At 42.7% G+C, this 22,431-nt stretch overlaps 1 protein-coding gene across 1 annotated transcript; it reads right to left on the reverse strand.

Annotated features, from left to right (window-relative positions):
- Window positions 1–413: 413 nt before the first annotated feature.
- Window positions 414–18,582, reverse strand: gfpt2 (glutamine-fructose-6-phosphate transaminase 2). Its single transcript, XM_037077569.1, has 19 exons — window positions 18,469–18,582; window positions 16,814–16,921; window positions 16,020–16,127; window positions 15,427–15,552; window positions 14,104–14,162; window positions 13,128–13,262; window positions 11,670–11,731; window positions 9,771–9,850; window positions 6,243–6,360; window positions 5,959–6,122; window positions 5,217–5,312; window positions 4,690–4,787; window positions 4,456–4,576; window positions 3,933–4,090; window positions 3,591–3,705; window positions 3,317–3,444; window positions 2,973–3,140; window positions 2,451–2,612; window positions 414–1,612 (listed from the first exon to the last, which is right to left on the reverse strand). The coding sequence occupies exons 1-19, from the start codon at window positions 18,473–18,475 to the stop codon at window positions 1,568–1,570; spliced, it is 2,058 nt and encodes a 685-aa protein (XP_036933464.1). The 5' UTR covers window positions 18,476–18,582; the 3' UTR covers window positions 414–1,567.
- Between the last annotated feature and the right edge of the window lie 3,849 nt (window positions 18,583–22,431).

The following is a 22,431-nucleotide window of genomic DNA, read 5'->3' on the forward strand; positions in this document are numbered from 1 at the left end:
CTTTTCTTCTCATTATTATGACTTTTTACCTTTTGACTTTTATTTAACATAATTTCAGTGTTTTAATCTAATCATTTTGATTTATAAATTCAAAATTGCCTACATCAAGTATCAAAAGAACAAATTATAGCCTCCATCATATTATGTGATAGCCTATATTAACATCTAAACATATATATATCTAATATATATATATATATATATATATATATATATATATATATATATATATATATATATATATATATACGCACAATATATGTGTACTCCATGTAGTCTTGTACCACATATTGTAATATAGTATGTTGTGTAACATCAAGTAGTGTACAGTATCCAATGCTTAGTTATATGGCACCAAAATCTGATTTAACTACAACAAAATAGTAACAAGTGAGAAGAAATAAGCAACTGCACACTATAAAGAATATAATACTTTATTTATTTATTGATTGATAGTGCCTGTTTGAGTCTATAAAACATCCAGTTTAAAATACAATCATAGTTAAACATATAAATCAAACCCTCTCTTAAACCCTATAAAATAAAAATCAGATAAATACAGAATATTATCACTTTCGTAAACCCATACAAACGGCCGCAAAAAACAAAAATATTACTGAAAGTCAGCGTACATTTTTTTTCTTTTTTTTGTTGCATGAGTGCTCTTTAAATAATTCTTATGTTTGTCTACTTAAATGCTCCACCCTATGACAACAATATGTATAAAGATAATCTGGAAAAAAAATGTGGCACCATGAGCTGATGTTGTAGACTGCCATTGCATTAAACTGAATACACATACAATATGTTTTAAATTAAAAATAACAATAAAATGGAGCAGAAACATTTCAAAAGAATCAAGTAAAACTTTAAAACGTTCCTTCTGGTTGCTGTTGCTGATAATGGAATAATGGAAGTTTTGGGTTAACTGTGACGGCATGAATGTGCAACTACACATAAAAATAATTCGGAGAACACTCCGGAAGAGGCTGAAACTCCTACATTTCCCAAGAGGCAAAGAGAGTTAACTACGCCCCAACAGACATAAGAAATTAATCAACAAAAAGAGAATGAATCATCTCACACTCATTATTGTGTACATTCATAATGCACATTTGGTCTCCATATTGCACAACTGTAAACACTTCAAGACATCATAATAATGCTTCTCAAGCCCACTGCATGTGTTTTTGGCTCAACTTGAGATAAGACAAAGGCATGGCGTCTTGCTTTGAATGTGTGAGTGTTGTTTTCATAGGTAATTCCACTAGGCCTCAATGGCACTGGCACTTCCTCAGCAGTGTATTGGTCGGACTTCACATTTCTCTTTTTTTCTTTAAAAAGTCATCGTACCCTATACCTCCCTCCTTTCATTTTTCACTTACTCTCACTCACGCCCTCTGTACACACACACACACATACACGGCCCCTACTTTAACCCCCCCTGCCCCCCCCCCCCCCCACACACACACACACACACACACACACACACAGAACGTTCATTTGCACAATTGCACTGTTTATCTATGAGCCTCCTTTCTTCTCTCCTGTGCTTTGTGAAACAGAATTATTCCACAGTCACAGACTTGGCCAAGTTTCTGGGAAAGTCAACCTGCAAAGACAGAAAAAGCAGGTTTTTTAGATAAATGACCTGCGATCAGGACTGTACACTTTTTTTCACATGTTGTATATGAAGTATAACTGGGAGAGATGTACTTTACGCATTTACGATTAAGAGTATGAGAAACCTAGCCCCTAAAACATTTCAAGTTGAAAAACATACTGCCCACACACATACAGATATTAAAGTGCCGCCTGGTTAGCTGGTCTCCACAACCAGGGTACAGTGTATAAATAATGAATTAACAGCAGGCAGAAAATAGACTCTGTGCTGCATGTAAATCAAATTCCACTGAAATGTCGAAATTATACTTTCATATTCATTATTATTATCATAAAAATTACAAACACTTTCACTAAGCATTTCAGGTTGTACTGCCCAGCAGAGTAGCATGGCATTAAAACTGACGCAACAGGATCAAAACCCTATGCAAATTAAATCAAGTGCATCGCAAATTACACGAGCAATAGCTGTTTTATAACGTGTGCATTTAAATGGTATATTCCTAATAAGTTTTTGGTATCGACACCTTTATTACTTTTCTAATTTTCACTGCATAATTGTGATATCGATAAGGCAATATTTGTTGACCTTTTCAAAATCAGATGATAAATAATTAAACTCGTGTCCATGACAGTGAGGCAGATGTTGCATTCTCAATCAATTGCAACTACTCCTGCATTTAGATGTGAGCCACAGTATCTAAATATGAGAATTTCATCCTGATATTAAACAATAATGCATTGTTTATTAGGTCTCCCCATTTTTAAATCCTACACACTGGACTGTGCTAGAGCAAAAATCAGTTAAAACTGTGTCGACTACTTACGTCAAATCCTCGCAGGACGGCCAAGTGGAAGGACAGGAGCTGCAGGGGGATGACAGTGAGGATGCCCTGCAGACAGTCGACAGTTTGCGGCAGCTCGATGGTCTGGTAGGCATTCTTAGTCATCTCAGGGTCGTCCTGGCAACAGAGGATGATAGGCCGACCCTGATGGAGAGAGTGACATTGACATTACTTAGTCAAGTCTTCTTGTAATATTTTGTGAAAACTGCACGTGTCCAGGTGTGGGTTTTGAATGTATTATAGTTAATTATAACTAAACTAAAACTTAGTGTGCCTAAACCGAAAAATAGAAAACTGGACTTATCAAACAAACAAAAACTGACTGAAATTATATTGTGTACTTACAAACCTAACTTGAATAAAAATCTAAATATATAGGTGATTGTCTTTGACTTGAGTCTTCGTCGGATTTGTCAACACAACAGTCATAATGCTACAACTATAATGACTCCCACGTGTTTTAGTTCTACCACGTGTATATGAATATGTATTTTCAGGACCTACCGATCTGGCAGTGACTTGCTGCAGAGCATTCTGACACTTGGTGTAGCAGGCGTCCCTCATGATGATCATGATGACTGGCATGTCTTTGTCTATAAGTGCCAGAGGACCGTGCTTCAGCTCGCCGGCCAAGATGCCTTCTGAGTGCATGTAAGTGATCTCCTTGATTTTCTGCATTAACCAATACAATACAATACAAACCTCGGTAAATCATCCTGGGTAACAAAAGTTCAACAAACATTCCAACTCTGTCATCTCATCAGATGTTTCCTCTTTGCGCTCATTTTTTTAATGTTATTCTCAGAGAAGAACGTTTTGACAGACGTATTGTGCCATTCTCAACTCACCAGAGCCCCCTCTAAGCAGGTGGCATAGTGGAAACCTCGGCCCATGACCAGAAGAGACCTTTGCTGATACAGCTCGTTGGCGATGTCCTTGATCTTGTCATCCAGGGTCAACACCTTCTTGATGAGCTCTGAGGGAGAAGAACAATGAGCGATAGTGAGAAGAAGGTAAGTAACAGTGAGAATGTGAACTTGTCCGCTTTATTTGTCAGTGGGTGAGAATCTGGTCTGTCGAGACGGACTGTGATTGTGATTTTCTGGTCTTTGTCGGACCGACCTGGGAGCACCCTGAGGCTGTTGATGATCTCTAGTCTTCTCGGCTTTAGGGAAAGCCTGTCCTCGCTCAGCATCAGGGCAAACATGATGAGAGCCACAAACTGGCTGGTGTAGGCCTGGATCACACACATAAAGGGACACTTATGTAAGTCTAAGCTGTGCTGAACAGTGTATCTAACAAATCACCGTACAGCTTTTAAAGACATCAATGTTTTCTTGAAACTGAGTGCAAGGTGTTGATAATGCTGCTGGATACTTTATATTTAAGTCGATTTTGAATACTGATGTTGCCAGACTCTAAAAAGATGTTAAAAACCTACAGGATGCACGGTATAAAGTTTACCTTGGTGCTCGCCACTCCTATCTCAGGCCCAGCGTTGACGTGGACTCCGCAGTCTGTCTCTCTACAAATGGAGCTGCCCACGGTGTTGGTGATGCCGACTGTGAGAGCGTTGTGGCTCTTGCAGTAGCGTAATGCCATCAAGGTGTCGGCCGTCTCTCCTGAGGAAGTAGAGGGAATGAAAAGAAATTCTTACAATGCAGAATTACAGACAATGCAGGAGGGGAAAAAAGGTGACACTTCATCATACGGGTCTGGCTATTTCATGGTAAGTGGTTGGTTTCTGTTTGACTTCTGTTGATCATGACATATCAACCTCCAAGTAGAACACACACACGCAGACCTGTAAAATGAAGTGTCACCAGAAAAAAATAAATAGACAGGTGATACTGTAAACAGATTTCACACAGTACCTGACAGTGTGTGTGAAGTTAGGGTTAGGGTTTGAGGCCAGTTTCGTCAGAGTTGTCTTTGGAACAAAAAAATGACCTCTATGTCTCCATTTTTTTTTTCGTGGTGTCCTTACCTGACTGGCTGATGAAGAAGCAAACGTCGTCTCTGAAAACAGGCGTGTTGCGGTCAAGGAAGTCGCTTGCCAGCTCCACCATGACAGGCAGCTCGGTCAGCTCCTCGAGGATCTGTCTGGTCTGAAAATGAGGGAAACAAAAGCAGCGGTTTAGCCTAACAATTACTGTAACTGTATCTTTCTAAGGAAACGTTCGTCATCGTGCTAATCCCTGTTATTGATTGCTGCACTCACAGCCACTGCAGCGTGGAAGCTTGTCCCACAGCCAATCATGATCAGTCTCTTGCAGCGTTTGATTTCCTTCAGGTGTTCTTTCAGTCCACCGAGAACCACTGAGGAAAACAGAAGATTGTTACATTAGTTAAAAGAGTCGATCCACTTCATGTTTCAGGTCTTCTTTAATAGCTACTGCAGAGGTGCCAAGTTATCTTCCATATACTGTGCATTGTGCATATTACGGAAATACATCAAGTACCATTGATTAAGTCCATGTGTTTGAAATCATTCTACATTCACATGCACATGACTGTATATTAGGAGTGGTGTTTACTCTGTTTGGTGCTGAGAGATATGGGTGACATATGAGCTTAAGTGATGTGCAAATAAAAGTTCTAGTCTCTAGTTAAACTTCACATTCAAACGAACAAACTGCAGATCCTGTGTCCTATCCTGGTTTCTGCCAGTATTGATTCAAGGTGTTCAGGTGCCCGGCACATCCTTCATATGCGAAAGGCTGGGCAGGTTGTGGGATCACTGCTCACCTGCGTTGGTGTCGAAGCAAATCCGTCCTCTCATGGTGTTGACTACCGACTCCGGCTGCTCAAAGATCTCCTTCTGCATGAAGGATTCAAAGTTGCCTGTAAAGAGGAGGAGCATTTATTTAGATCAGATTTAATGGTCAGTACTCCTCGTCCTCGTGACATGTGGGAACATGCTGAATGTTACAAAAACAGGTATTGTGGAGATGAGTTTGTGGTTTTGTGTTGGAGGAGGCTGACGGCTGAGGCAGGGTTGTGTTTTCACTTTCAGCCAGCAGGGGGCGACCAAGTACAAGTCTACAAACTAAAGTTGATATGGTAGCTGAATGCAAACAGTTTGTTTTCAAGGACCTCGGTAGGATTTGTGAGAGCTTTTCTAAGCTTTACTATGGTGACACTCTCTAATAACCATAATTAATAAACAGTAAATTTATGATCAGTTAACTGTTAGTTGATCGTTATTTCACTATTGACAAACAATTAAATGCTTTAAAACCATTTATTAAGCAACATGAAAGTTTATAATCATCAGTGTGTTTATAGATGACTGTAACTGTAAAAACAACTATTGCTTGGTAAACGGTTTATAAAGCATTTCATTGTTGGTTAACAGTTAAATAATTATTTACTAAAGTTTAAATAACTATACATTTGCTATTTATCAATGATGGTTTTTAGAAAGTGTTACCTATCATCCTCATATCCACCGGATAACACAACCGTCTTTTGGACTTTTTTATCTGACCTTTCATGATCTGCTGCAGCTCCATCTGCAGGGTCTGGATCGCCCGCACTGGATCCTCACCCGCCAGCCGGTTCATCCTGTGGATGGAGAGCTGCCCGCTCCTCACCACGGCGATGTCGTCATCCTCCATGTACAACACCTTGTTCGTGTGCTCGATGATGGCACTGTGAGTTCAGACAGGACGTATACTGTTTGCAAATGTTTGCACATTCTTTAGAGTGACATTATAATGACGAATAAGAATTCTAAAAATGTGGTCCCGCACAGTCAATTTTATGTCTCACCTTGCGTCGGAGGCAAAGTAATACTCCACAGCTCTGCCATCCCCCACAGAGTTGATGCCGCTGAAGGAGTCCGACCGGTTATGGCTGTTCTTCTCCTGGACTCCCTCCTTGAAGTGAGCTACAGGATCAGAAGTCAGAGGTCAGGGGTCAGAGGTCGCACAGTGACTTTGAATGACTAAAACAATCAAGATGTGCTCATCGCTTGAATTCTTCGTCTTAACTTCCAAATGCAGTCGGGTCACTGCGGTGGAAATTGGGTGTCTTCATGTCGTGAAATTCTGATTTTACGGTAAGATATCATAGAGGTGGAACGTTCAGCTGATAACCGCCGATACCCACAAGACAGAATATTTAAACACCGATGTGTGTAATAATAACTGGCGCACGAGCACTTTAACATCATTATATGTTATTTGCAATTAGATTCTTCTCTTCTCTACTCTTCTCCCCTCTTTTGCTAAATTTATTTGCCATTATCCACCTTATCCATTTCAAGGAAATCTTTTAGATTACTTCACAGTGGCAACACACTGCCAACTGAAAGGATGACGTCTGCAGTAGATCCACAGTGACAGAAAAAAATGCTCAGGTATTGCTGGCAAAGAGGGTCAAAGAGGATCATCATCTTTTGAGTTAACAATAAATCTGGCATGCCGTAGAATCAACAAGCTCTGAGTTGGTCATTTTATTACAGTATTTATATAGTTTAAACATCAAAAACCCTTTTCAAGAGGATGTGTAATAATCGAGACAAAGTTACTGTATAACGTCTTTTGAAAGGAGAGTGCAAGAGAGGACTGAAAGGTTTTTTTTTAAACCATTAAACGACACACCCTGCTTGTTTCCCTCCTGGCCCCAAACCACCTAACTCTGCTCTGGACTCTGGACTGATCTCACTTGAGCCATTGAGAACCATAAAATTTAAGTAAACAGATAACACAGTCTTATGCAAAGTAGGGACAAAGAAAGAGCAGCAAGACACACAGCGGCGTTGCTCACATGATTCCACAAACTCTCTCATACACTCTCGGGCTCTGTCTTTAAAGCTGGAAACCATGGGATTGAGAACCAATGGATCATTTTCCTCTAAACTACAGACAAAAATCCCTGGCAACACAAGTGGCTTTCTAAGAAACTTTTTAAACAGAACTATTGCACAATAAATGACAGAGCCACAAAACATCTTGTATTACTTTCACAGTTAGCCAAGAGCACTGGATTTGTTACAGAACATCTGAGAAAATCGGTAGTTGGAGATGTATAACACTGTATTCCAAGAGGAGAGGAAACAGAGACAAAGGCTCATTTCATGGGAGGCACGTCTGCTCTGCAAGACTACTTTCTGCACATGTAGATTAATCGGAAACTGCTTTAACCTATAGCACCTTTAGTTATACCCATTAATGATAAGTTATCCTCTAACAAATATACCTGTGCAGCAAAAGCCTTATTTATCTCTATCCTCTCTTCCATGGAGCTCAATTATTGTAAAAAAAACAAACAAACAAAAAAACCAACTGTAGTTTATTTTGATTTGACTCCTCAAACACAGTCCTGTTGCTGTAAATACTCACCAGTTTCAGTGGCTCTAAATAGAACTCAAAAATATTTACTCCTGTTTGAGTTTGCTCAAAACTACAGTGCCAGGCTGTTTAAGGATTATTTGGTGTTTTGATGAAACTGAATAGAAGCAGAGTAAGGGGGTTTCTGGCACCACACCACCCACGTCTGTGTGGAGAAGGAAAAGAAAGCCTGAAGAGGTCAGAGCAACCTTTGTAGTCACGACCTCAATCTGTTTGAGGTTGTGGCCTTCATCAGGGGCATCATAAAACATAATACAAACAGCAGTTTAAATGAAAAAATACATTTAAACAGGCTAAGTTAATCTATCTATGTATATGTATATGTATATGTATTGTATATATGTGTGTTTCAATCAGAGCTGGACAGGTTTAAACCCCAATGATCTCATATTTGGCTTTATATTGATGATGTTTTTGCTTCATACCCACCATATTTAAATGTTTGTCATGTGTTTAAAGGATGACCCTGATAAAGGCCACAAGCCAAAATGCCATGATCTAACAGTCAAGTTGCATTTTTACTGTAAATGGCCAATGTTGCTTGAGTTTTGACCCCTGGAGTCTATTCCTGAAATAAAAGTATAGGCTGTGAAGTAAGTCACACTACCAACCACAGTAACTCTGCAGTTGATCTGCATTGCAAAGAAATGTGAAATCACCAGACTTGTAATCGTAATCAGCCGTAACCATGATATTTTAAGATATATAGACTGTAGCGTGGTGGTGGGACCTGTCTGATGTTTCTGCTGGGCTCATGTCATGTGCTGAGTTGCTCACTTGCTCGTTGCTCATCAACATGTTGGTCATTTAATTTTTTGTTCTGTCACAAATTAAAGGGGCCATACTGTATGTAAGAACTTCAGTTGAAAAACGTTCAAAAATGATGTAAAATAATCACCAGCATGTGAATCAATAGCAGTTTTGATGTTGTCCTGTCTATATGTTGTGTTGCGATATCCTTTGAAGTCAGCATGCTAACCAGCTAGCCCAATCCAGTCCAAAGCTAAGCTCATGTGCTAGCTGTGTAAACCCAAACACTTCACTGGTCCCAAAGCTCCCAGTCCAAACTATTAGCTGCACAGCTAACTGGGCTAACTAGCTAAGGGCAGCTAAATGTAGCAGCAGTTAGCCGTTGCTCTGGTGGTGTGCCCTGTTTGTTGGGAGTATGAATTTGACAGTTGGCCATTCTTACATATTGCACCTAGTGATAGCATTCTTTATTTGAACAAATCAATTAATCACATGTATAACATTTAAAACCACGTAATGAAAAATGTAATTAGATGTAAGCTACATTATGAAGTTAAGGTAAATGTACACTGTGATTTGTTCAATATATTCACAACACATTTTCAAGAGTAACGACACCAGTAGGTGAGATTGGGCGATGGGGCCAAGAGCCATAAACAGGTTGGACAAGTCAGGAGTTGTTGAGAGATGGACAAATGGATTGTCGACCCGCTTGATCCTTTTTCAGATGTGTTTTAAAATACTTTTGGAGCATGTTTCCACACAGCAATAATGCTCTTGCACAGTGCAGAAACTGAGCTGTGCCCTGCAGTATTTCATAACTTCCTCTTAGCATGGTCAGTCAGGAGTCCATAAGTAGTTTCTTCATTTAATTTCCATACTTCCATGCTGTTGTTGCGATTCAGAAGGCGTCAGAAGCCAAAATCCCTCAATTTGGAAAGTCACTAAAAACGTGATTGTTGGAGTGTCAGCATGCAGCTCAGAGACACACGCTGACGCTGATTGGGCGATCGGCAGCAGGAACAAGTCTAGCTTACTTTAACTGTTAGACGATGAACATGATCTCTTATGTATAAATCTATGTGTATGTGTGTTCCCTACAGTATGTCCGTGTGCGAGTGTGCTTTGACGCAGAGATTTAGGGTGCGGTGTAAGCGGGTAACGGCAGAGATAGAGAGAGTAGAACAGAGCTCACCACTGTTGTACTGGATGGGGATGTTTTCGGTCAACTGCTCATGCTCGCTTCGCACACCAATGAGCAGCGGACTTCCTCTCCTGCCGGGTCGAGAATGGAGGGAGGAAGAGACAAAGAGGAGAGAGGAGAGGAGAGGAGAGGGAGAGAAAGTGAGGTGTGAGACAGGAGAGGATTAGGATTTGCAGACACACAACAATGTCAGATACACACACTCCTACAAGTGTGTATGAATGCTGAAGCACACATCCAGTCCGGCTGTATTATTCCAAGTTTCCTGGCACACCCTCTCTTTTCCTCCATCCATTAATTTTTCCTCAAATAAAATCTTTCTAACATTAGTTTTGCATCATTTTGCACACAATCCTGAGATTGAGTTTGTCTCTGTGCAGACACAGGGGCTCAGACATCAAACCAATTAGTCCAAATCTCCTCTAAACTGCCCTAATCTTCAACCATTCGGCAGACTGATCCTCCATTCGTCCACATCCCTCACTGCCTCCTCTCATTGGCTGCTGGTTCCATGTGGGCTTCTCCTATTGGCTGTGGAGGGAGAGAAGGTGCACCCACATGTAGATCTGACAGGTGAAGGAGGAGGGCATGAGGAAACCGGTAACCTCAAGGTACATAAAACCTTCACATACTCATCTTGTGACACAACATGCAAGTAAAACCTCTTCATGTTATTGAGTTATTATGACAGCAATTGTTGGGAAACTGCATCCGAGAGGGGCCTCTCCTTCTTTCTCTGTCTGGATCGCTCTTTTCTCTCTGCTCAGCCTCTCTGTGGGGCTCGGCTTCGCTGACGTAAGACCGCTGGTTGTTTTAAGGGGTGTGGGGCTTGAAAAAAGGGAGGCTTGCAAACAGAAACATGTGGTCGCTATCCAGTACAATATTTACCCTGAGGGAGGGAGGGGACGCAAAGAAATGGAAGATGGAAAGAAAGGGAATGGAAGAACAATAGATTGGGCAGAAGTTTAAGAAAGAAAAGCTGAGCAAAAAGTCAGAGTCGGGAAGTAGATCCATCCTCTTTCTCTGAGCCTCCCTGTGAGACAATTCTAACTATTCAACCACAATACTGAATTGAGTCTAGCCAAAGGTTTGCAATGCAGAGTATACGGAAACTAGAGGCAACCAATGGACAAGTGACATGACAAAGTTTGGTATCTTCAGCAGTGTGTGTGCTGACACTGGCACTGCCAGGAAACCACAGGTAAATGCCCTCTTATCTCTCTTCATTTCATTGCCCTTCTGCCCTCCCACTTTTTTTCCCTCTCCAAGTCCTGTGTGCCAGCAGTCTCCCTCTCACCTGCTCCCAGCGGCTCACTGAACCAGGGAAGGTATACAGAGTCAAATAAAATGATGAGAAGTGATTAACCAAGAGTCTTTCTGGCAGGGGCCTTTTTCCCGGAGACGAAACAGGAAACTCTCTAGTCTCCCCGTTAATGAGTCACAGGGAAGGCGGCGTAGGGCCAGCAGCCCAGAGGCCAGAGGCCCCGGAGGGAGAGGGGGAACCTGAATTCAACCTCCGCTCTGCTCCCCTCTCTGCATGGGTCCGAAGACGCAGACGGGCCTGACGCATGCAGGGAATTACATGCACTCGAAAAAACAGCCCAATCACCCTTTATCATAGGAAAAGCCCGTTCCAGAGTCACAACATGTCACATGTAATGGATGGTAGCAGATAAGCCCCGATGACCAAATCAAAGGAGTCTCCCCGAATCATATTAGTGATTGCTTCGCAGTGGTAACAGTAAGGATGACTCAACTCCAATGAGTCTGGCTCACTGCAAATATACCCGACTGTGAATGTGAAGTGAAATGTCAGATCTGTGTGTGTGTGTGTGCATGTGTGTGAGTGTGTGTGTGTGTGCGCGTGTTTGTGTGTTTCTGCACACTAACCTGGTGGCCACAGCCTCTCCAGCGAAGTGACGGCTTTTAAACACCAGAGCGAAGGCCCCCTCCTGAGGACGAAAGAAGCAGAGGAAACGCTGAGTTTACATTAGCTTGATGAAAGACACCGAAGTTTGAAGCAGGAACCCTTCTCTAGAAACTGTTCAAAATATAGAAGGCAAAAAATGTAAAGGTTAAGTCAGTCCCGCGTTCCTGGAAAGCATGTAACCTTTAAGAGAAACACTTTCCGAACACAAACAAACATTTCTTCTGGCTCCTGTGGGGTTTTGGTCGCTGTGGTGGGGGTGCTGGTCAGTGTTTGGGGGGGGGGGGGCGGGCTTAAGAGAAATAAGACCTCTGTTGTATAACATCAGCTGTGTTTCGAAAGCACTGACTGCAATGCTGCCCGTGGTGGTTAGTTGGCTACGAGTGTGTTTGTGCGTGGTGTTGAAGGAGGGAGGGGAGAGCATGAGGAGAGCGAGGCGAGGCGAAGGGAATGGAGGGTGTCATGGTCGTGGGGCTGTTTGTGGGGTCTGACTGACTCCTGGTTCCCATTACTCCAAATCAAAAATGGCTGCTTTCGCCTCCCGTGCTCTTCCGAGGACAGAGAGAGAAAAAAAAAACGCTCCAACCAAATCTGTGAAGCTCTGAAGCACGAACAAGTCGCACAATGGAAAAGGGAGGCTTGCCTAATCTCACCCCGAAAAAATCTGTTTCTACGAGTGGTGATGTCACTTGTGATGCGGTTGCTATAGAGACTGTTTTTGTGATGGTGCACAGGGTTTTAATGGACAGGAAATTTCAGCAGTTTCACCCACTGCAGAATTAAGAAATGAGAGTGCGTGTGTTTATGACCAGTCCATGACACATTTTATGATGCTAAGCTACATGATGCTGCACTTCATAGTCACCAGGAAGCTGGCTCCAAAAGTTTCCATTTCTAAATGGAGAGCAAAGGTTAAAAAAAAAAAAGGTTACTGACAGAAGAAGGAAATAGAAGCAAAACCCACATTATGTAATATGACAACAAAACAATCGCCCGGGAAGCAGATGAATCGACCACACTCATGTTTCATTTGCTCTGGCAGATATGCCAGATTTTCCGTCTCAGCCATTTCACGTCTTTGTTTTGCTTGTTTTGGGTCCATCACAACCGTTTATCTAAAGTGGGGCAAGTTTGATGTGATGTCTGACAGAGGATCATCGGAGTCATGTGTCACTTGTTTCACTGCACTGATTGGTTGTAGGTCCATCCCAGCAGGGATTGTTGGTATGTGTCCAGAGGTACTCTGGTCTTCACCCATTGATAATTACCCTTAGAAATCGTAAAAATGAATGATGCCAGGCCAAGAAAACAAAGATAAGTATGCTAACACTTCCTGGGCTGCTGTTAAAAGGGTTGGTGTGTTTCTGTGGCGGCAGCAGTCGGTGTTGTAAGTCGTGCTTCGCTGTGTCGGAGATACTCACCAGTTGCTGAATGACCCTCTCCACCAGGGTGGAGAAGGAGACGGTGTCACTCTCTCGGTTGTCATAAACATATTTGATCAGCTTGGGGATCACCTCTGTGTCCGTCTCTGACTCAAACTCATATCCCTTGGTTTTCTGAGGAAGGCACGAGATACAGTTCACATTAATACGCACGGAGGAGGCCCATTATGTATTTAAAAGGCTTTATCAGGTGCGGCAGGTGAGGCGGAAAACCATCACATCGCTTTAGATAGACATATTCAAAAGACTACCAAGCATGATGAGTCTCATTTAAAATACCTGACAAGACACAGGGGCGGATTAAGTAATTTCACACTGAATGTTTTACAACAAGCTACATAGTATAGAGACACGTCATCAGTGAAGTTAGACAACAGCTGTCCCATTTTAACAGAAAGTGTCCCTCCATGAATAAGAATTCATCTCCTACTACAACACCTTCCCTTAATATTTTATCCTTGTTTGTTTATTCCATTCTGGAATTACTTTTGCCCGAGCAGCTGGGCTGACTAAACAAAACACATGATGATTTTGGTTCCTCCTCATACATGTTACAAGTAGTTATGATATCTGTTTTCCATCCATCTATCTAATGACATTCATTTATTTAAAATTCTAGCCTTCTTGCAAATGCATTAATACGTTGCTGTTGTTTCATAGGTCATCTATTTGCAGTAATTATATGTGCAGTGTAAAAACAAATCCAGCTGAATATGCAAAACAAGTAACACACTCCCCATTACTTTAACTATATAACCTGTCGAACCTGTACACTAGGCACTTTGCTATATTTAATCTTTGTGACACACAGAGTGGCAGGGCAGTGACACTATGTCTTGCTGCTGGCTGCAAGAGTAAAACAAGATTTACCTGCAGGGCCGGTCTAAAAATGGCACTGAACAACACTGTGCAACTCCATGCATTTGTAAAGGGAGAATTCCTGAGGATGTCTTACCAGGTACTCCTTCAGCTCTTTGTAGTTGGTGATGATACCATTGTGGATGACGACAAACTCTGAGAAAGGGCAGCGAGGGTGAACAGATTAGACAAACGGGCTGAATGTAAAATACTTGGTCTAAAAGAACACTTGTTTGTTCTCTCCTGATTATACCCATCTGGATTCGTTTACATTGTTTTAAGGTCTGAACACCATTAAAATAGAGCTACACCTACCTCAATATGTCAAATCAGCGAGATGTCTGACAAACAGGTTTTTTATTATGTAAAAATGTTGCTCTCAACAATGGCACGTAGGCATTTACGCCTGTAGGCAAGGCAGTAACTAAAATGACACGTATACAGTATCACCACAATGACCTGGTGGAGCAGGATAGGTGACGGCAGCTAAATATACAAGCAGGTCTACAGACGAACCAGGTGATAAGTTATCATCAGTGATAACCAAGTGATATTAGGCCAAACATATTATACTAATAAACTGATATAATACACATATAAGTTAGGTTCAGCAAGACTTTTCTGTGATATGGACTGTCACACTATGGACTTTTATGAGCATACATATCTTGGTCTGAAGCCAAGGTACATTACTGACACACCTGTGAACATGGTGCGCTAATAACAAAGATGCGAAAAGGTCAACGCAGTTAGAGCAGAGGTGTGTGAGGGAGTTTTAATGTAACCTATATTTTATCATCCTAACCGCTTATTTTGAGATGTAATTGCCACGTACGAGTCACAGAAAAAGGTCAGAGTAGGGCTTCGTCTAAAGGTTTTGAATATATTGAATAATTATGAATTAATGTGCTGATTATTTCCATTGTCAATCGTTCAGTCTGGAAAATTTCCAGACTTTGTGAATGTTTCTTTTGTTCCAAGTGACATCTTTAAATTGCTTTTTTTTTTTTGTTTTTTGTCTGACCAACAGTCCAAACCTCTTCATTTGCTGTCATACTTTTTTTTTTTTTTTTAATCAAAATAGTCGGCAATTCATTCCTTCCTTCTATTGATGTGCATCTAGATGATCTTTACAGCACAGCTGTGTACGGGAAAACCCTGTCAATCATTAACGACGGAATAGTTTGAGCTGCAGAGAAACACCGGGCAAAGACAAACATCTCAAAGGCTTCTTTTGTTCCAAATGACTGACAGATCTTTGTTCTATTAATGTGACTTTTCCTTTTTTTCCCCCCTGATGACCAAATGAAGCAACTTAGTTTCACTGAAATCCAGGAACAGCCAACAGAACTAACTGCTCTATATACTCTGTTTACCTATGTACTGTATGTGAGCATGAAAGTACAGTTGTGCATGTTACCGTTATCCTTGTCGGAGCGGTGAGGGTGGCTGTTGACGGCACTCGGCTCTCCGTGTGTCGCCCAGCGAGTGTGAGCGATGCCAAAGTGTGTGCACAGCTCCTCGTCCAGGTCCAGCGAGTCTTTCTCTGGACGCATGAAACAAATCATATAATGAAGGAACGCAGGACCCATGATGATTTAAAGCACGGATTTATGTGGGATGCTGCCCGACATGCACGAGTGATCGACTCACTTATTAGTATTCATGATACGTTCTCACTTCAGAGCTCATCAAAGGAATGCTGGCTCATAGTTGCTTCATACATGAATTAATATGCAAGTTGCTGGCGTGAAAACATGAAAGCACAACTTTGGTCCCCGTGCTAGCGTGAGCATGCGGGGAATTTATAAAGACTGAAAAATGCAGCAGAAGATGTTCACAGAGGGGGCAGCCATTGATTTCTTGAGAATGGCTTCAAACAAATAAAGGATTATGATTTTGAAAAAACACAAACCAGCTGAATAAGGCAATTCATTAAAATTGACATGCAAAAGAACATATCTCTCAATGGTTCTTTCATGAGAAACATGAATCAAACGTGCATAAACTCACTGTAGAGCTCCTCATCCAGAGCCTTGACCTTCCCCTTCTTCTTGAACAAGCAGATGGTGTTGTCGTTCATGTCGGTGGTCGTCTTGTTGGAGCCATCGACAGCGATACCTGCAAATGAGCAGGACAGGATTGGAATACATTCTTTTCTAATGAGATTTTTAATTTTTTTTTAAAGGCACTAAAAAGATTAAGGAGGATTATTTGATGTGATCCAGGATTGAATATGTTGGTACGTTACGTTTGAGTTGCCATGGGTGTGTGTATGTGTGTTTGTCAGTGTGTGTGCATAGGAGCCATGAAAGGAGCTCTCAGTTGTGTGATTTCATCTTGCTCAAATAGGATGAACAAACACAAAGTGTGTGTGTGAGCATTATTGCATGTCCATGTGGCCGGATGTTGATCTGTGCGAGAGGTCGCTGGAGTTTTTTCAGCTATCATTGTGTCTCCTACGAGGAATGCACCTACGAGCTGACTCCACTTTGTTTTCTAAGGTGTGTCCGTGTGACACCCGGCACACTGTGTGACGCAGCTGGACTACCAGTTTGTCATTTTTCACACTTATAAATGTCCATAAGCAGGCAGATTTGAACCGATAAGTAACGCTCTGAATGCAGCCAAACGTCTCACTTTTGGAGGACATGACGCACAGGTGCTGCCAAGGAGCACTATGAGCTTTTGTGCACGGTGTGTGTGTGTGTGTGTGTGTGTGTGCGTGTGTGTGTGTGTACGCGTGTGAGTGTGTGTGTGTGTGTGAGTGTGTATGCGTGGCAGAGCTGTGAAGCCAAGTGTCTTACCTGCTGAATCGTACCCTCTGTACTCCAGCCTCTGCAGCCCCTTCACCAGTGTCTCAAATATCTCCTTTCTGGTGCGAGGCACTCGGTAATTCAGGTAGGCAAAGATCCCTTTTAGACAGGGAGAAAGAGAAACAGAACTTGAGTCCTCTGAGATGCTCAAACCTTGTCCGCAGAGTTTACGCGACTGCAGAGGGCACAGTGGCAGCATTATCACATGTTTGTGTATGAGATAAATATGTAATTTAGATGAAGGCTACTGGAACAAACTGTGGCCAGCAGTCGTTAGATGAGACCGAAACAGAGGTTTTGGTTCTGATAGATGATTGCGGAGGATCAAAGAGGGACTGTGTTATTTTTATCATCCGTAATCTTTACCCATCACTTACAGGCGCTTATGTGGAAGAAGAATGACAGCTCACAAACCGGCCAGACGAAACACCAGACATGGCATCGCAGCTGACAATTCTCTCTTATCTGTAATCTGATGATCATTTTTGACGATAACGCTGATTCGTCCTTCATCACAAGTTTCCCAGAGCCCAAACTAACGCCTTCAAATGGCTTTTTCTCATCCAACCAACAGTCTAAAAGCCAAAGTCTCATCGTTTGCCATCAGGGATGAGCAAGAGAGCAGCAAATTCTCACATTTGAGAGGCTGAAGTAAGAAAACGTTGGACACTTTTGCTTTGCACAGGGGCGGTGTTCCAATCCAGTTGCTCAAGTGTCCAAACTGCATACCAGCTACTAATTAGTCCCAGCCTGTAAACATCTTGAGTCAACCAGGATCAACCAGTTATCTGAACAACCGGCAATCGATTTTCTCTCCACCGATTAGTCGACTGAGTGGACTCCTCCAGCCGAAAACTACATTGAAATTAACTGTGTACAGTGTGAGGCTGTTGGATATGTTGTCTTTATAAACCTGCCAATGAGTGTGTGTGTGTGTGTGTGTCGGAATGTTCCGGGCAGCTCTCTTGCTCCCGCAGGCACACAGCTGGCCATTGACGGACGCACATTGCGCGCACTGTTGGATCATCCAGGTAGGCAGGCAGGCAGGCGGCCGCACACTCCCCCCACCAGCCTTGGCCTCTTCCTCGCAGACACGAGCAAGAGGCCGAAGTGCTGTTACAGACTGACTCCCGGCCGTAAACGTCTCTGCTCCCCATCGGGGCGCGCGAGGCCGTCAAAAGGCGAATATGTTTTATTGTTTGTTTGTTTTACTTGTGGAAGTTCCCCTTCAGCTGGGCGGCTGTGGCCCACTTCGTGACGGCGCGACATCAAGCAGCATCAAGAGGTTTTTTTGTTTTTTTTTCTTTTTCTCCCTCTTGACAGCTAACTGGCGGGACTCTGGCGACTGAGCGCACTGACACGTAGCAGTTTAAAGCTCTCCGCGCATCCATACAGACCCGAGATCGGCCGCGCGTGTTTAACCGTTTCAGCCCTGAATCAAAAACAAACCATCACCGCTAAAACCACCACTGAGATCGGGAACGACCGGCTGAGCCCAGCCGTGATACGACAAGAGTCCCTGGCTGCGTCGTTTAGGGTTACGCGCGTGACAGGCGGCACCGTGCGTAACACGCGCCCCCCCCTTCCAACAACTTTAAGAGAATTTAAAAAAGAGAGACACGTAGTCGATAAAGAGCCGAACTCACCACACATGGTTCAAGTTGTTGTCGCTGTTGGGACACCTTTCTGTGACAGAACGACTTTCCTGGTTGGAGTGATGCTTCTGCCTCCGCCGTGTTAAATCCAGACAGAGCCGCTGCACACTCCCACTTCTCATTTAAGAGGTGTTTCCTGGAGAGGCGGCCGGCCCCGCCTCCTCGGCAGAGCGCTGCTGCCTCCCAGGTATTACCATGTCATACGCTGACAGCCACCGGTGTAACTTAATTGTTCGTCAGCTCACCTGTTAACGTCATCGGGCTTCGAGAGTTTTGTAGACGCCGGACAATATAGTTCACTTCATCTCTTTCTTTCTTTCTTTCTTTCTTTGAATAAGGTTTGGTCGTGACTTCTTTGTCAGTTTGACCCCCCCAACAAACGTACACAGAGCCTGCATTATTCAGCAGCCGTCTCAATGTGAAGGGTGTTGTGTAACTCTACACTCACTTTTGATTTCACTGATGATTTTCCTCTGGCAGACTTTTTGGTTGTGAACTCTGCCAAAGATCTGGTGCTGTGGTGTGTCTGCCACTGGGATGTCGGGGAGTGAAAGTATAACGCTGTACAAAAGGGGGAATACTCAAGCAAAGTCCAAGTATCTCAGATTTGTACATATGGTGATAATTGCACTTGGGGACACTGGGAATGTCCCCTCCCCATCACTTTTTAGCGTCATTTGTTAATGTTTGACTTGGAAATATTTACCTCACCTCTCTTATTCCCATCCTGACTTATGCGGGCTGCTTCTTTGTCATGTCTGAACATATCCTAGACTACTTCTGTAGAGGCCTTGATCTGAAAGCATTTTATGATTCAATAAAAATGCTATTTTACTGTAGACTTCTGTTAAATGATTACCAGCAAAGCAGTTTCATCGAAGTCCCAGGCATCAGACGGACACAGCACATTCAGATGAGTCGGATTTATTCCACATAGACTTTAAACGGCCATGACAAAACTGTCAACCTTACACATGACTGGATAACACAGATTTACTGATGCATATGTAACAATTATAAACTTAATTTATATCGCGCCTTTCCAAAACACAGTCACAAAGCGCAGAACAATAAAAAACTGAACACAACTGAAACACAAAAGCAGTAAACACTGGGGACATGTCACCGCCCCATCACTTTTTAGCATTATTTGTTAACGATGTCCTGAAGAATAGCCTTCAGTGATGACGTACTAATAGATAGAATTGACTCACATGCACTGGTACGCCTATCTCATGTCGGCATTGTTCCCTTGACGCGGTGTTGAATTTGTGGATGTGATTCATGGATCATTGTTGCTTGGTCGGTGGACGGTATTGTGTGTTTTATGCTGAGTATTTAGCAGGCGGAGCTCTTCTGATGCACCATGATGCAATTTTTTCGGCCAAATGGCCATTTGAGTGCCCATACGATGTGAAGTATCTCTTGGCCGTATGTTGCGTGACAGTTGTCTGGTTATTCAGTCAAGTGTGTGAACTGCACTGCGGTCTGGAGTCTCTGGTGATGGTGACAAACGTTACACGTGCTCCTCTCCTCTGTGAATCTCTGTATCAGACACACTGCTCTTAATACAACAAGAGAAACAACTGCCTGTTTAACATTCGCTGAATCTCCAAGAAGGCCCAGATAATTAAGAAATAGTCAAAAACAGCTTCATAAAGTTTTCCTGACTCAACTGCTCACAAAACTGAGCGATTTTATAAGGGACCCTGGGGGATTTCTCTTCCTCTTGGTGTCCTCGCTGTCGTCGACTGCAGTTGCTGTAGGTGCTTCGACCTATTTTGGTGGTTGTGTTTCCTGTCTGCTCTTCAAACTGTCGTACATGTCTGTTGATAACTATTAGATGTAAGTCATCCAGGAGGTTCAGATCAATACAAAACAAAAACACACGTCGCACACCGTTCGATACGACATCTTTATACGGACTGACCTCTCAGCACCACCAACTGTGACTGACTTCCAGCGTCCCTGCTCTGACCTCATACTGATCCCCCCTTTCGAGCCTTATGTCCCCACCGCTCTTCGACATAAAGGGACGGAGGGATTTCAGTAATTGTACTTCATTACATCCACAAATGTCCCGAAGGGGTCGCACAGTACAGGATAGCCAGACAGGGTGGCTGCAGTAAACTTTGCCACCTTTGCCGGTGCAGTTTGAGCACATTAGTCAACGGGACTCTGGTGGACCTGAGTGAGTCAACTTCCTGTGGGCTCGACAGATTACAGAGAGACGACCACAATGAGCCTGCCACTCTGGCGCTTGGGACAGGGAGTTGTTTCAGAAAGATTCCATGGCAAATGATAAGATAAAACTCAAGTTGTGCGTACCATGCTCATGAAGTGGTGTGATCAGCTCGGGGCTCGGTAGGGCGCAGATCATTTTCTGAGTCACGTGCAAAAGAAAAGCAACCGAAGCAGTACTTCCTTATAATATCCCCTTAAGTGAAAATTTGCATAGCTGTCACTAAGGCAGTCGTTCAGGAATTCACGGTATGTACTCACCCATTCTTGGGTAATATTGTGCAATTAATTGTAACTTAGCAACAGAAATATTATGACATACATACATATAGAAGTATAGAATTTGTTTACCCAATTAGACTCATAGATTTATTCACATGGCGGTTATTTTTCCGCTCAGAGTGGCCAAACTTGAATGCTGAGATAATGTTAAGCTGCTGTATTCCAGGTTGCAAGTTGTATAAATGAAGCTAATCTGGCGAACTGTTGTCAGTTTACCGCTTCCCAATCGATCAGCCACTGAAAGGACGATGATAGTGAAGCTCCGGAGGCACATTCGGACAGATTTCAAGGTAAAACATCATATTTGAGAAATCGTTATCAGATGTCAGCAGTTTCCTAGTTTACATAAGCATCGAGGTTGTTTCGCTTCCAGGTTCAGACAAACGTCTCCAAGATGTGTGTTGATACCTGTATTGCGTCAAAACGGCAGCCTTTTACTCGGATACATTTGTCCGGCATCTTTTGTTACTGGAGTATGAGTGATTTGCCACACTCCCTGTCCAGTTGAAGCCAAGATCTCCAGATGTGTTGATTCTGAATGTTTGATATCAACTGAATTGTGAAGATTTCCTTTATGTATAGAGAACGTTCTCCAACTTCTTAAGATGAATAAACTATTAGATTAGCCGCAAAATGCGTTGCCACAAAACAGAGTACAGGTGGTCAATCTGATCTTGTGGGAAGCTGACTTTGTTGGTACTGTGGATCTTACAGGACCATAAACATACGATGATCTTATAGAATATGATGCAGTAGTTGAAATGGGTTAAACCTTAGATTCCTACAGCGGTGAAATGCCCCATACATATTAATGGAGCAGTATTATTAATCCAAAATCACAAGATACAACTACAGACAGGGAGCATTTTACTGCAGAATGAGTATTTCACTTCTGTGCATTAAGTACATCTTAGCAGATTATACTACGAGCCTTTACTTCACCTGACAAAACACAACTTTTTGGCTTAAACATATCATTCTTGAAGAAAATGATGATTGCGACACCCTAATGGCTGCAGAAAAAACGACACCATCCACCCGTAGAGATCGGTTCCCTCGCTTTCAAAGTCTCCCTCTTACTATGCTATGCGGTCTGCCACTGAGCTGAATCGTGGCACAAAAGGGCACGTCCGCCATTTTGCAAACCAAAACAGGAAGGGGCATTGTTTTTGGGGTCATCTTATCACTCCTTGATTGAGGGTCATTCAGTAGTCACTTGGTGTTACGGTTACTCACTGTCCCAAATAATTCACCTCCAATTTCCTGATGAGAACACACAGATAAAGGGCCCCGTACCTCCATGCATGCCTTTGTCAGGAGGAGCTTCTCTGTTATGATGAAGTGTAATTCCACTTTGCTGCTGGCTGTGTGGGGTAAAAAATATTTCAAAAAGAAGATCTAATCTCAAGTGGCATGAGGATGGCCAGAAAT

Source organism: Acanthopagrus latus, chromosome 18 (assembly GCF_904848185.1).
Source record: "Acanthopagrus latus isolate v.2019 chromosome 18, fAcaLat1.1, whole genome shotgun sequence".
NCBI lineage: Eukaryota > Metazoa > Chordata > Actinopteri > Spariformes > Sparidae > Acanthopagrus > Acanthopagrus latus.

Bases quoted from the DNA above. Each gene is read 5' to 3' on its own strand.
- gfpt2 (XM_037077569.1), bottom strand. The intron at 13,263-14,103 runs GTAAGACATCCT...TGCCTTCCTCAG, and splicing joins AAGAGCTGAAGGAGTACCTG to AAAACCAAGGGATATGAGTT. The intron at 4,091-4,455 runs GTAAGGACACCA...CTACTTCCTCAG, and splicing joins CTTCTTCATCAGCCAGTCAG to GAGAGACGGCCGACACCTTG.